The sequence below is a fragment of the Oncorhynchus kisutch genome, linkage group LG10, assembly GCF_002021735.2.
Source record: "Oncorhynchus kisutch isolate 150728-3 linkage group LG10, Okis_V2, whole genome shotgun sequence".
Lineage (NCBI taxonomy): Eukaryota > Metazoa > Chordata > Actinopteri > Salmoniformes > Salmonidae > Oncorhynchus > Oncorhynchus kisutch.
Window position 1 is genome coordinate 42,082,165 of NC_034183.2, and position 12,697 is coordinate 42,094,861.

Sequence of the window (12,697 nt, forward strand, 5' to 3'; positions counted from 1 at the left end):
AACCGAGGTTTTCTAAAGCCTTTGGGGCTTTCACCAAATTGTGCCAAAAAACTGTTATTTACTCAGAGCTTTTAACTCAATGCACATTAGTGACATCTGCTGGTCAGCAATGAAAAGCAGCGTTTTATGGTTATATATACATACAGACAGGGCTGTGTGATTGACAGGTTCTGTTAACATTCAGAGACAGGTCTGAGACCTGCTGTCAGATGTAGTTATCATCATATGCTGGGACCTGCAGCATAAACAATCAACAGGAAGAGAGCTACGAACTACAGTGTGTACTGTAAACTACCATAGGAAATACTTGGGCCTGGGATTTTACTGTTAATCATGATTACAGTATTCATTAATTCAACGACGTGACTAGCATGACCCCATTATCTAGAGTTGCAAAGCCTATGCATTTTCTAGTACAGTTGTAGTTGGAAATTTATATACACCTTAGCCAAATACATTTAAACTCCGTTTTTCACAATTACTGATGTTTAATCATAGCAAAAAATTCCCTGTCTTAGGTCAGTTAGGATCACCACTTTATTTTAAGAATGTGAAATGTCAGAATAATAGTAGAGAGAATGATTCATTTCAGCTTTATTTCTTTCATCACATTCCCAGTGGGTCAGAAGTTTACATACACTCAATTAGTATTTGGTAGCATTGCCTTTAAATTGATTCACTTGGGTCAAACGTTTTGGGTAGCCTTCCACAAGCTTCCCACAATAAGTTGGGTGAATTTTGGCCCATTCCTCCTGACAGAGCTGGTGCACACGCTTTTTCAGTTCTGCCCACAAATTTTCTATAGGATTGAGGTCAGGGCTTTGTGATGGCCACTCCAATACCTTGACTTTGTTGTCCTTAAACCATTTTGCCACAACTTTGGAAGTATGCTTGGGGTCATTGGCCATTTGGAAGACCCATTTGCAACCAAGCTATAACTGATGTCTTGAGATGTTGCTTCAATATATCCACATAAATGTCCACCCTCACAATGCCATCTATTTTGTGAAGAGCACCAGTCCCTCCTGCAGCAAAGCACCACCACAACATGATGCTGCCACCCCCATGCATCACGGTTGGGATGGTGTTTTTCAGCTTACAAGCCTCCCCCTTTTTCCTCCAAACATAACGATGGTCATTATGGCCAAACAGTTCTATTTTTATTTAATCAGACCCGAGGACATTTCTCCAAAAAGTACAATCTTTGTCCCCATGTGCAGTTGCAAACCGTAGTCTGGCTTTTTTATGGTGGTTATGGAGCAGTGGCTTCTTCCTTGCTGAGCGACTTTTCAGGTTATTTTGATATAGGACTTGTTTTACTATGGATATAGATACTTTTGTACCTGTTTCCTCCAGCATATTCACAAGGTAATTTGCTGTTGTTCTGGGATTTATTTGCACTTTCACACTAAAGTACGTTCATCTCTAAGAGACAGAACGCGTCTCCTTCCTGAGCGGTATGACGGCTGCGTGGTCCCATGGTATTTATACTTGCGTACTGTTGTTTGTACAGATGAACATGGTACCTTCAGGCGTTTGGAAATTGCTCCCAATAATGAACCAGACTTGTGAAGGTCTACAATTTATTTTCTGAGGTCTTGGATGATTTCTTTAGATTTTCCCATGATGTCAAGCAAAGAGGCACTGAGTTTGAAGGTAGGCCTTGAAACACATCCACAGGTATACCTCCAAGTGACTCAAATGATGTAAATTAGCCTATCAGAAGCTTCTAAAGCCATGACATCATTTTCTGGAATTCTCCAAGCTGTTTAAAGGTACAGTCAACTTAGTGTGTATGTAAACTTCTGACCCATTGGAATTGTGATACAGTGAATTATAAGTGAAATAATCTGTCTGTAAAATTTTTGGGGAAAACTTACTTGTGTCATGCACAAAGTAGATGTCCTAACCGACTTGCCAAAACTACAGTTTGTTTACAAGAAATTTGTGGAGTGGTTGAAAAACGAGTTTTAATGACTCCAACCTCAGTGTATGAAAACTTCCGACTTCAACTGTATGATGAACCTAGAGCATGCAGCAAAGACCAAAACTCTCTCACCCTCTTCCTCTGTCACACACACACACACCACACACACACACACACACACACACACACACAACAGAAGCAGCACATGAAACTGCGACACAGCCAATGAAATTGTAAAATTGCAACAAATGGCCTCCTTCCCAATTCCTTTCCCCTGTCCCCTCCTGCACCCCTCTCCTCCACCCCTCCGTGTCGCAGTAGGGCCCTCTTGTGGACATCATCCCTGCTCCAACCCCCTCTCCCCTGTCTCTCAGTGCCCCCGTGAGACTCACCCTCTTGTGGACATCATCCCTGCTCCTACCCCCTCTCCCCTGTCCCTCGGTGCCCCAGTGAGACTCATCCTCTTGTGGAAATCGCCACTGCTCCTACCCCCTCTCCTCTGTCCCTCAGTGCCCCAGTGAGACTCATCCTCTTGTGGACATCGCCACTGCTCCTACCCCCTCTCCTCTGTCTCTCAGTGCCCCCGTGAGACTCACCCTCTTGTGGACATCATCCCTGCTCCTACCCCCTCTCCTCTGTCCCTCAGTGCCCCAGTGAGACTCATCCTCTTGTGGACATCGCCACTGCTCCTACCCCCTCTCCTCTGTCCCTCGGTGCCCCAGGGAGACTCACCCTCTTGTGGACATCGTTACTGCTGTCCTCGTATTTCTGCTGGATCCTCTCCTCAAGGAAGTAGATCCGCAGCTTCAGGCTGAAGTTCTCCTTCTTCAGGTCTTTCAGGTGCTGAGAAATAGTGTGGTAACCGCGGAAACTGTTAGACATGGTGCCATGTTTTTCACAGGCGGCAACAGAGACCCCATTCAGTCCGGCATCCTAAAGCACCACTGAATAAAAACGTATTAACATAAACAACAATAATTCAAAATCTATCAGTAGAATAGTAGTTGCTGTCTAATTGTAGAACGACAACACTGATGTCCAACACACAATCAAGAATGAAGTGAATGACAATCACAACCGGAGTGGAGAGCTGCCTCCTCGTTTTTCAACATTGAGGAGGGGCTGTGGGGGGGTGGCATGGGCAGTGGGGGGAGGGGGGGGGTGTTGATAAAGAGTTGTGTCAGAGTTAATTTTTTTTAACACTGTGAAGTTATCCCAGGATCTGACATGGGCTCGAGAGTGGCACAGACAGACCACAGACACAAGTGGTGTGCTGCTACTGTAGCTGATAGGGAAAACATTCTGTATGCGACTACACTTGGGCAGTAGCCTTTAGTTTGATCTGGAACTGTAATGGAAAGAAATAGGTTGCTAACTAGTTTGAGATCACATACTGTGTTGATCTAGGAGACAAGTTGATGGTTAGTGCCCTAACCCTCGCTGAGCTAGGCACAACAGCTGCTTCCAAGAATCCCCAACACTCCACCTCATACCAGTAGACATACAGGCAGAAAAGGCAAAGCACCTAAACAAGTTGAACTGGAACCATAAATGCTGAAACAACTCTGTACGTGCATGTATATCTCCAATGAAGCATTTGAGATATGAATATCAACACTTGACAACTACGGAGTGACTACATGCTTTATGACCACAAGGAGGTGCTATAGCTCCACTCTCCTGCTCTGTTCACCTGAGTGAGTGGAAACACTGATATATACAGTACCAGTCAAGAGTTTGGACACACCTACTACCCATTCAAGGGTTTTCTTTATTTTTACTATTTTCTACATTTTATAATAACAGTGAAGACATCAAAACTATGAAATACTACATATGGAACCAAAAAAAGTGTTAAACAAATCAAAATACATTTTATATTTGCACACTCTTGGCATTCTTTCAACCAGCTTCATGAGGTAGTCACCTGGAATACATTTCAATTAACAGGTGTGCCTTGTTAAAAGTTCATTTGTGGAATTTCTTCCTTCTTAATGAGTTTGAGCCAATCAGTTGTGTTGTGACAAGCAAAGGGAAACGACAGTCTGTCATTACTTTAAGACAATACGGCAAATTTCTAAAGTTTCTTCAGGTGCAGTCAGAAAAAAAACATCAAACGCTATGATGAAACTAGCACTCATGAGGACCGCCAGAGGAAAGAGTTACCTCTGCTGCAGTTCACTGCCTCAGAAATCGGCAGTGAAATGCAGATCAAATAAATGCTTCACAGAGTTCAAGTAACAGACACATCGCAACATCAACTTTTCAGTGGAGACTGCGTGAATCACCACTTCATGGTCGAATTGCTGCAAAGAAACCACTACTAAATGACACCAATAAGAAGAATAGACTTGCTTGGGCCAAGAAACATAAGCAATGGACATTAGACCGGTGGAAATCTGTCCTTTGGTCTGATGAGTCCAAATTTGAGAATTTTGGTTCAACCGCCGTGTCTGTATGAGACGCAGAGTAAGTGAACAGATGATCTCCGCATGTGTGGTTCCCACTGTGAAGCATGGAAGAGGAAGAGGTGTTATTATGTGGGGTTGCTTTTCTGGTGACACTATCAGTGATTTACTTAGAATTCAAGGCAAACTTAACCAGCATGGCTATCACGGCATTCTGCAGTGATGTGCCATCCCATCTGGTTTTTAACAGGACAATGACCCAAAACACACCTCCAGGCTGTGTAAGAGCTATTTGACCAAGAAGTAAGAGTGATGGAGTGCTGCATCAGATGACCTGGCCTCCACAATCACCTGACCTCAACCCAATTGAGATGGTTTGGGATGAGTTAGACCCCAGGGTGAAGGAAAAGCAGCCAACAAGTGCTCAGCAATTGTGGGAACTCCTTCAAGACTGTTGGAAAAGCATTCCTCATGAAGCTGGTTGAGAGAATGCCAAGAGTGTGCAAAGCTGACATAAAGGCAAAGTGTGGCTACTTTGATGAATTTAAAATCCAAAATTATATTTTCATTTGTTTAATACTTTTTTGGTTACTACATGATTCCATATGTGTTATTTCATAGTTTTGATGTGTTCACTATTATTCTACAATGTAGAAAATAGAAAAATAAAGAAAAACCCTTGAATGAGTAGGTGTGTCCAAACTTTTGACTGGTACTGTATATATATATATATATGCAAAGCAGAAACAAACCTTAACCAAACAAGACTGCAATGGCAAGGCCAGGCCAGTGACTGAGTAGCTGAGACACAAACAGGTCAGAGAATGATCATCGCCAGTGGTACCACTGTATTCCATCATATCGGTCAGTGTTTCCCCAACTCCAGTCCTGGAGTACCGCCAACAGTACACATGTGTGTTTTACCCCTGGACAAACACACCTCATTCAACTCATCGAGGGCTTGATGATTAGCTGACAAGTAGATTGAGGTGTGTTTGTCAGGGCTACAGTGAAAATGTTTACTGTTGTGGGTACTAGAGGACTGGAGTTGGGAAACACTGAATAGGTAGAGAACCCCAGTCCAGTCCAGGTAGCCGGCAGGTAGCAGCTAGCCTAGTGGTTAGAGCGTTGAGCCAGTAACCGAAAGGTTGCTATGTATAATCCCCGAGCTGACAAGGTAAAAAATCTGTCGTTCTGTCCTTGAACAAGGCAGTTAACCCACTGTTCCTACGCCATCATTTTAAATTAGAATTTGTTCTTAATTCACTTGCCTAGTTAAATAAAGGTTCAATTAAAACATTTAAAAAACACTAAATATTCCAGCATACTGGATAGGCTACGGCAGAGCTGGAGAGAACAACAGTACACCCATAACCGATTACAACCCAATTAGGTCTCATTCAGAAGAAATCATAGAATTTATTACCAAACGAGCTGGATGTGAAATTAAATCAGCCCTATTCTCTCACTGTACTTTCTCTTTCTGACGTCAGCTCATAGCACATCAGGGGGAAAAAAAAGCACATCCAGACATTTTCCAGACTCCCGTACCAACTTCTAAATTGTACCCCACTGGTTTATATTATCGGGGTGTATCTAACCATCCATTATTACAATCAGACTGGATTAAAGACGTGCAGATAAATATCCGGGTAGTGAAAGGTTCCTACGTCACACCAGCCACAGCTCATAAACATTTTCCAACGGTGACGTCCCTCGCCAAGCAGAGCCGGGCTGCGCATTTCCATGGTGCTTTAATTAGGATGTTGTTGTCAAACTGAATGTGCAACAAGAGACCAAGAACTAACCACAGAAGAGCTCGGGAGGAAGGAGAAGTAGAGGGAAGGGGAAAGGGACCTTAGAGGAAGTCAAGTTATGGCTATAACTCTGCTTTGCTATAGCTTCACTCTCCTTTTCTGTTCACCTGAGTGAATGGAAACACTAATATATATATATATAGAAAAGTGTCTGATAAATCGCACACACATTATATATATATATGTGTGTGTGCGATTTAGCAGACACTTTTATCCAAATCGGGCGCAGCAGGAATCAAACCCGCAAACTTTGGTGTTGCAAGCATCATGCTCAACCAACTGAGCCGTGTAAAACTAGCTAGTTGAGTTTGTCCATCCTATTTAAATTAGTTCTAAGATGTAATTCTGGAGGGCCAACACTAAAAGTAGAATGACACAACCCCCTGAATATGAACCAAATAAAGTCAGACCACACAGCACTGGAAGAGAGGATACTGAGGTAACAAACACTTTTCACTCCAAATCCTCATCATTAAATTAGTTATACAGTCTAATGTGGATTTTTCCAACTGCCAATATATCTGCAATAATATGCTAAAGGAAATGTGTGCTATTGTTCTCACACTGTTAACAAAAACACCAGTTAATAATATCAAGCAATGTTTAACAACCATGTAAAATACTCAAAGAAAATCTGGGACACCGCATCTGTTTATTTCAATTTTTCCAATCTTACACCGCAAGGCTCATAATTATGCGTATAAAAATTGGGCTGACAAGCATAAATGCCACTGTTCTCTTTGTAGATTATCTACAAGGGATATAAAATCAAGCTGTTTATATCAAGGGATATAAACATAAATCAATGTTTGGGTTTTCTGTTTTTTTTTCTGAGTGGAGGGGGATCCAGGCCATTTAGGATGTTGAATACAAGACATGCGTCGGTGTATTGCACAAGATTTTCCCAACTCAGGAGCTCATGCTTTCTGAGGATGTAACAGTGATGATGGCTATTGGGCTTCCTATCAAGCACTTTGAGAGCCTGTTTATAGACAGACTGAATAGGTTTTAAATGTTGTACAGCAAGCTTGGGCCCAACTAATCAAGCAGTATGTTAAGTGGGGGAGTATCATAGATTTGAAGTACAGTTTTGCTACCTCTGTAGTCAAACAATTTCGTATAAATCGGAAATTAGCTAGGTTGAATTTGGTTATTTGAATTACCTTTTTTACATGCTTTTTAAAAGAGAGGTTGGAATCAAGTATGATGCCAATGTACTTAAAATCAGATACCACCTGGAACTTATCCCCCGACATAGACATCTGGCTCAGTAGCATCTGTTGCCCTCTTTGTGAAGAACATGCAGATAGTTTTTTTCACATTGAGATGCAAACACGAGTCACTGAGCCACTTTGTAACCTGGACCATTACAGTAGTGAGTTCTTGTGCAGCTTGTTTGCTCTTTTCATGCACATATATCACTGTATCATCTGCATACATTTGAAATTCAGACCCAGTACAGACAGAAGGCAGATCATTAATGTACAGGCTGAACAGGAGGGGCCCCAGTATTGACCCTTGGGGCACGCCCACATCATAGCTAAGAGTGATCAGAGTTACTGATCTGTGTAGTAATATTATTCGAATCTCAGAGCCATTTGCATTGCTAGTTGTAGCCTAATGTAAGCTAACTAGCTAACATTGAACCTGGTTGGTTAGGTACCTGCAGATTCATGCAGGGTAGTAATGGTATGAGTTGGGATAATGGTTAATTGTTTAGCAAGCTAGCAACATGTCTAAACAAAAGACTCCACTATACAAGTAACCATTTCTCTATATTTCTCTGGTCAGTCACATGAGTATGTATGCTTGAATGGGTGCAGTACAGAGAATAAAATATTTTAATTGAGCTAATTAACTTCAAGTGTAGCATTAACAAATAGTATATAACTGCACACAATAGTCCCTCAACTTGTCAGGAACTGCCCCCCTACCTTGTGCCTCCCTCACTACAGTCCCTATACCCCAGGACACCAGCGCGAGGATGAGCGACTTGGCGATGATGGATCCAAGTGGCCGATCCTCACTGGAGCTGAGGAACTGCCGAGACAGGGCATCCAGCTTCACGTTCTTAGAACCCTGGCGGTAAGATACTGTGAATCTGAACCGAGTGAAGGAAAAGAGCCCAACGAGCCGGTCGGCGATTGAAGGCGTTTAGCCTCCTGAATGTAGGCCAGGTTCTTGTGGTCCGTCCAAACCGTAAAAGGATGTTCCGAACCCGACAACCAGTGCCGCCACTCCTCCAAATCCAGTTTGACCACAAGCAGCTCCCGATTGCCGACATCATAGTTCCTCGCCGCTGGAGTGAGAAGTCTGGAGAAGGCACGGGGTTGAAGCTTTTGGTCTTTAGCCGAGCACTGAGACCTACTTCCGGCGCCGACAGAGATGGCCGCCTCGCTTCGCGTTCCTAGGAAACTATGCAGTTTTTTGTTTTTTTTACGTGTTATTTCTTACATTAGTACCCCAGGTCATCTTAGGTTTCATTACATACAGTCGAGAAGAACTACTGAACATAAGAGCAGCGTCAACTCACCATCAGTACGACCAAGAATATGACTTTCGCGAAGCGGATCCTGTGTTCTGCCTTTCACCCAGGACAACGGAATGGATCCCAGCTGGCGACCCAAAAAAATGACTTCTGGTCAGACTCCGGAGACGGGCACATCGTGCACCACTCCCTAGCATTCTTCCTCGCCAATGTCCAGTCTCTTGACAAAAAGGTTGATGAAATCCGAGCAAGGGTAGCATTCCAGAGGGACATCAGAGACTGTAACGTTCTTTGCTTCACGGAAACATGGCTCACTGGAGAGACGCTATCGGAGTCGGTGCAGCCAACTGGTTTCTCCACGCATTGCGTAGACAGAAACAAACATCTTTCTGGTAAGAAGAGGGGCGGGGGCGTATGCTTCATGGTTAACGTGACGTGGTGTGATCATAGCAACATACAGGTACTCAAGTCCTTCTGTTCACCTGATTTAGAATTCCTCACAATCAAATGTTGACCGCATTATCTACCAAGGGAATTCTCTTCGATTATAATCACAGCCGTATATATTCCCCCCCAAGTAGACACATCGATGGCTCTGAACAAACTTTATTTGACTCTTTGCAAACTGGAATCCATTTATCCGGAGGCTGCATTCATTGTGGCTAGGGATTTTAACAAGGCTAATCTGAAAACAAGACTCCCTAAATTTTATCAGCATATCGATTGCGCAACCAGGGCTGGAAAAACCTTGGATCACTGCTATTCTAACTTCCGCGACGCATATAAGGCCCTGCCCCGCCCTCCTTTCGGAAAAGCTGACCACGACTCCATTTTGTTGATCCCTGCCTACAGACAGAAACTAAAACAAGAAGCTCCCGCGCTGAGGTCTGTTCAACGCTGGTCCGACCAATCTGATTCCACACTCCAACTGGTGTGTTTACGGACATATTCAATCAATCCCTATCCCAGTCTGTTGTTCCCACATGCTTCAAGAGGGCCACCATTGTTCCTGTTCCCAAGAAAGCTAAGGTAACTGAGCTAAACGACTACCGCCCCGTAGCACTCACTCACCGTCATCATGAAGTGCTTTGAGAGACTAGTCAAGGACCATATCCCCTCCACCCTATCTGACACCCTAGACCCACTCCAATTTGCTTACCACCCAAATAGGTCCACAGAGGATGCAATCTCAACCACACTGCACACTGCCCTAACCCATCTGGACAAGAGGAATACCTATGTGAGAATGCTGTTCATCGACTACAGCTCAGCATTTAACACCATAGTGCCCTCCAAGCTCGTCATCAAGCTCGAGACCCTGGGTCTCGACCCCGCCCTGTGCAACTGGGTACTGGACTTCCTGACGGGCCGCCCCCAGGTGGTGAGGGTAGGCAACAACATTTCCACCCCGCTGATCCTCAACACTGGGGCCCCACAAGGGTGCTTTCTGAGCCCTCTCCTGTACTCCCTGTTCACCCACGACTGCGTGGCCACGCACGCCTCCAACTCAATCATCAAGTTTGCGGACGACACGACAGTGGTAGGCTTGATTACCAACAACGACGAGACGGCCTACAGGGAGGAGGTGAGGGCCCTCGGAGTGTGGTGTCAGGAAAATAACCTCACACTCAACGTCAACAAAACTAAGGAGATGATTGTGGACTGAAGGCTGAAGGAGGCTGAAGAAATTCGGCTTGTCACCAAAAGCACTCACAAACTTCTACAGATGCACAATCGAGAGCATCCTGTCGGGCTGTATCACCGCCTGGTATGGCAACTGCTCCGCCCACAACCGTAAGGCTCTCCAGAGGGTAGTGAGGTCTGCACAACGCATCACCGGGGGCAAACTACCTGTCCTCCAGGACACCTACACCACCCCATGTCACAGGAAGGCCATAAAGATCATCAAGGACAACAACCACCCGAGCCACTGCCTGTTCACCCCGCTATCATCCAGAAGGCGAGGTCAGTACAGGTGCATCAAAGCTGGGACCGAGAGACTGAAAAACAGCTTCAATCTCAAGGCCATCAGACTGTTAAACAGCCACCACTAACATTGAGTGGCTGCTGCCAACACACTGACTCAACTCCAGCCACTTTAATAATGGGAATTGATGGGAAATGATGTAAAATATATCACTAGCCACTTTAAACAATGCTACCTAATATAATGTTTACATACCCTACATTATTAATCTCATATGTATATACTGTACTCTATATCATCTACTGCATCTTTATGTAATACATGTATCACTAGCCACTTTAACTATGCCACTTTGTTTACATACTCATCTCATTGTATATACTGCACTCAATACCATCTACTGTATCTTGCCTATGCCGCTCTGTACCATCACTCACTCATATATCTTTATGTACATATTCTTTATCCCCTTACACTTGTCTATAAGGTAGTAGTTTTGGAATTGTTAGCTAGATTACTTGTTGGTTATTACTGCATTGCCGGAACTAGAAGCACAAGCATTTCGCTACACTCGCATTAACATCTGCTAACCATGTGTATGTGACAAATAAAATTTGATTTGATTTGATTTGATTTGACCCATGCCAACGTCAGAGGCATCCGCCCCTACCACAAAGGGAAGAGAAGGATCCACATGAAATAGAATGGGTGCAGAAGAAAACCCGACAGAAAATGAAAATGTCATCCAGGTATACAAAGATGAACTGGTGAAGAAAGTTCCACAGCACGTCATTAACCAGGGCCTGGAAAATGGCTGGAGCATTAGTAAGTCCAAACGGCATGACACGGTACTCATAATGTCCATTAGGGGTGTTGAACGCTGTCTTCCACTCGTCTCCTTCTGATTCGCACAAGTCCAATTTATTTTAAAAAACATAGATCCCTGGAGGGTGAGTTGCTCATTAATCATGCACCTTCTCTCCAGAGCGGAAACCTTGTGTGTCCCAATAGCGTCGGCTCCTCTGAAGGATATGGAGGGAAACCAGAGCAGAATTGAGAACTCAGGGTACAGAACGGGGTACAGAACAAGCAGGCACAGCATAGGGCAATGGGACACCCAGAGAATCTACTCCCTCAGCGGGACCCGAAACACTGGTGACCACCTGGAACCCCTCCGTCCTCTCACGACGACCTTCCCAGAGCCGGTTGTCAATCCGGATGGCCAGAACGATGAGCTCATCTAGAGTGTCAGGGTTGTCCCAGGAAGCCAGTTCATCCTTGAGAACCTCGCTGAGTCCGTTCAGAAAGGCTGAGTGAAGAGTGGGCACAAGAGTTCTTAAATCATCCGACAATGCCTGCAGCCGCGCCTCATGGCGGCCAATCACAGTTCCATGGTGGGTGACAGCCGACCGTAAATGGCGGAGTTCAGCATGTTCCTCAGACGACTGAAAAATCTCTGCTGGGTCCATGGTTGGCTTAGATCTCCTGTTACAATGATGCTTGTACGAACTCGAACCCAGTCGCAAAGAAACACAGCAAGCAGAGGTAAATTCAGCTCTTTACTTAAAGTCTTGACAAAAACAAAGCAACAGCACAAGAGTGCACTAAACAAAACATAAGACCTAAGTACAGATACAAGCAACAGAGGAACCTAAATAGCAAGGCAACCAGGTGAATAGAGAAGGTAATCAAAACCAGGTGAAACCAATAAGTTAAAATTTGGGTAACCTGGAAACTATAACACGAGGCAAGGGTGCCCTCCAGCGGTAACCCAAGGGAACAACAATTTTTAAAAACGGAACCTGTGACAGCACTCTGAATCAGTAACCCCAATGCAATGCAATACGTGCAGATCCTTACGGGCTATACGTACATATAATCCATCACTGATCCAATACCAGCTAGATCAACCATTTCTTCACTGCCTCAATCTGTCAGTTGACTTCTGTTGCCATGGTAACACGAGGAAGTCACCGAGAGGGTGAGGGGTGGATATCATCTTTCAATTTCTACTTCTCCCCCTCTCTCATCAAGCATCACACCCCCTCCCTATCTCTTCTCTATTCCCCCCTCTCTACATCTCTCCCTCTCGCCATCCTTTTCTCTATTAAATCCGTCCCAGATGAGGAG

The 12,697-nt window shown here is 44.3% G+C and overlaps 1 protein-coding gene across 3 annotated transcripts in view; it reads right to left on the reverse strand.

The window, feature by feature from the left end:
• LOC109898155 (myomegalin) overlaps window positions 1-12,697 on the reverse strand; it is a 122,518-nt gene that overhangs the window by 73,091 nt on the left and 36,730 nt on the right. For all 3 annotated transcript variants that reach the window (XM_031833712.1, XM_031833710.1, XM_031833711.1), the window contains exon 4: window positions 2,660-2,770. In XM_031833712.1, coding sequence (XP_031689572.1) covers window positions 2,660-2,770 — 111 coding nt within the window. The remainder of the gene's footprint in view (window positions 1-2,659; window positions 2,771-12,697) is intronic.